This window comes from Metschnikowia bicuspidata (assembly GCF_001664035.1).
Source record: "Metschnikowia bicuspidata var. bicuspidata NRRL YB-4993 chromosome Unknown METBIscaffold_48, whole genome shotgun sequence".
Lineage (NCBI taxonomy): Eukaryota > Fungi > Ascomycota > Pichiomycetes > Serinales > Metschnikowiaceae > Metschnikowia > Metschnikowia bicuspidata.
The window spans coordinates 1-2,018 of record NW_017387778.1 but is presented as its reverse complement, the minus strand read 5'-3'; the positions used below and the strand labels follow the sequence as shown (position 1 = coordinate 2,018).

The window sequence follows — 2,018 nt, the reverse complement described above, 5'->3', positions numbered from 1 at the left end:
AGCCAAGAGCTCCTCTCCAGCTCGGAGCCAAGAGCTCCTCTCCAGCTCGGAGCCAAGAGCTCCTCTCCAGCTCGGAGCCAAGAGCTCCTCTCCAGCTCGTTTTTGGCGGGGTGTAAGCAGACATTTCTGATGGCCCAACAAAGCGCACAGTTGCATCGAAGGGTCTCTCGGCATGAGGCTCAGCAGGCACGCCGCCGCCGCTGCCGGCACTACTCTCACCACTCGAACTCTGAAGATAAGAGCAAGCCTGCCATGATGTCCAGCCAGTAACATGCATGTCGTGTCGTGTCATGTCATGTCGTGTCGTGTCATGTCATGTCATATCGTGTCAGTCACAAAGCACGCCCCCCAGTTCCTGGCACGCGTTGTTCCTCAGCCCCATGCTCACATAGACTCGCATCCCTGCGCCCGGTCCAGGGCGTCGCCCGGGCTTGGCTGCGGAACCAAAAAGGGCGCCTAGACCCCGTAGTTCTTGGCGGCTAGCGTCTTGTCGAGCTGCGCCCACAAGTCGCGCACGAGCATCTTGTCGCGAAAGCGCTTCTCGCCGCGGTCTACGGCTATCGGCGTCACGTTCCAGTCGTGGATCTGCTTGGGCACAATGTCGCCCAGGTACCCCATGTAGAAGCCCTGGTAGTGCTGGAACAAGAGCTCGGGCCGCGAGTACTTGAACTTGGCAAACTGCCACGCCTGGCCCGTGGTGAAAATGGCTATGACGCGGTCCCAGTACTCGGGCTTGGTGAACAAGTCCACGTTGTCCACCACCATGATCAGCTGCGCCGCGCGCACGAAGCGGTCCGTGGGCCGCAGCACCGTGACCACGTTGTTCTCCGCCCGCTTGAGCGCCGGCTCCACGAACCGGCCGTCCTCCAAGAACTCCTTGATGTTGCTCAACGAAAGAAGCGCGGTGGTGGCCGGCGACACGATGATGATGGGCTGTTTCTTGGCCGCGGCCGCGGCCTTGGTGCCCGGGCGCGCCGGCCGCGCCCGCTTCAACTGCGCCGTGAACTTCTTGGCGTCGGAAACGAGGTTTTTGAGCACGATGTTCTTGGTGCCGCGCAACGCGGCGTTGTGGTCGAGCGAGTCCACCTCGTACGCCGCGAGCCGCGCCACGCGGGGGTCGTCCAGCCGCCGTTTTCTCGGCGCAGCGCTGGCCCCGGGCCCTGCGGGCGTTTTTGTGGCCGTGCCGGTCTCCGGGCGGCCGGCGCCAGCGTCGTTCTGTATGAACTTGCACGACTCCGAGTGGCCGCCCAACCACGTGGTCAACTCGGCCTTGGCCAAGAACTTGAAGTCCGCGACCTGGTTCTCCATGCACGCGGTTTTGTACTCGACGATCGACGACTTATCGTGGAGCCAGCAGAACACAACGGCGCGGAGCGTCTGCGGCTCGTTTTCGCAGGTGAAAGACGTCACGCCATCGAGCGGGTACGACGCTGCGGCACTGCCGCCCCCGAGCCGCACGTGCGTGGCGTCGCGGATGGAGGAGGTGGGCGTCTCGGTGTCTGTGACGGTTATCAACTCGATTGCCTGGTTGTCTTTGATAGCCTGTCGCAACTTGACTAGGGCCTCCATCTCGGTGGTTCGAACGGCTTGTTTTTTCTTTTTTTGAGGGGCGAAGGGAGGGCTTTGCGGCGGGAGGAAAGGCCGGAAAAAACAGCGATGTTTTGGGAGCGAGTGCGTGCCTGTTGGTGGGCGGAAGACTAGGTGCTGGGTCTTAATGTTGGGGCTGGTGCGAGAGATTTTCGAGGTGGGTTGAGATCTGGTGCGCCGGCCGGTGTGCATGGAGCGCGCCGTTGGTGTGAGCGGGCTGAGGTATAGAGCTGGTCTGTGAAGCATGGTCGAGCGTGGTTTATAGAGCAGGTTTATAGAGTGGGTCTATGAAGTAGGGTCTATGAAGTTTGGTTTATAAAGTATGGTCTTTGAAGTAGGGTCTATATGTATTATCTTTAAAGTGTGGTTTATAAAGTAGGGTCTATGAAGTAGGGTCTATGAAGTTTGGTTTATAAAGTATGGCCTATGAA

The 2,018-nt window shown here is 59.8% G+C and overlaps 1 protein-coding gene across 1 annotated transcript; it reads right to left on the bottom strand.

Annotated features, from left to right (window-relative positions):
- Window positions 1-18: 18 nt before the first annotated feature.
- On the bottom strand, window positions 19-1,709 carry METBIDRAFT_33916 (CDC73-domain-containing protein). Its single transcript, XM_018856424.1, has one exon. The coding sequence runs from the start codon at window positions 1,567-1,569 to the stop codon at window positions 457-459; it is 1,113 nt and encodes a 370-aa protein (XP_018709214.1). The 5' UTR covers window positions 1,570-1,709; the 3' UTR covers window positions 19-456.
- Window positions 1,710-2,018: the final 309 nt, after the last annotated feature.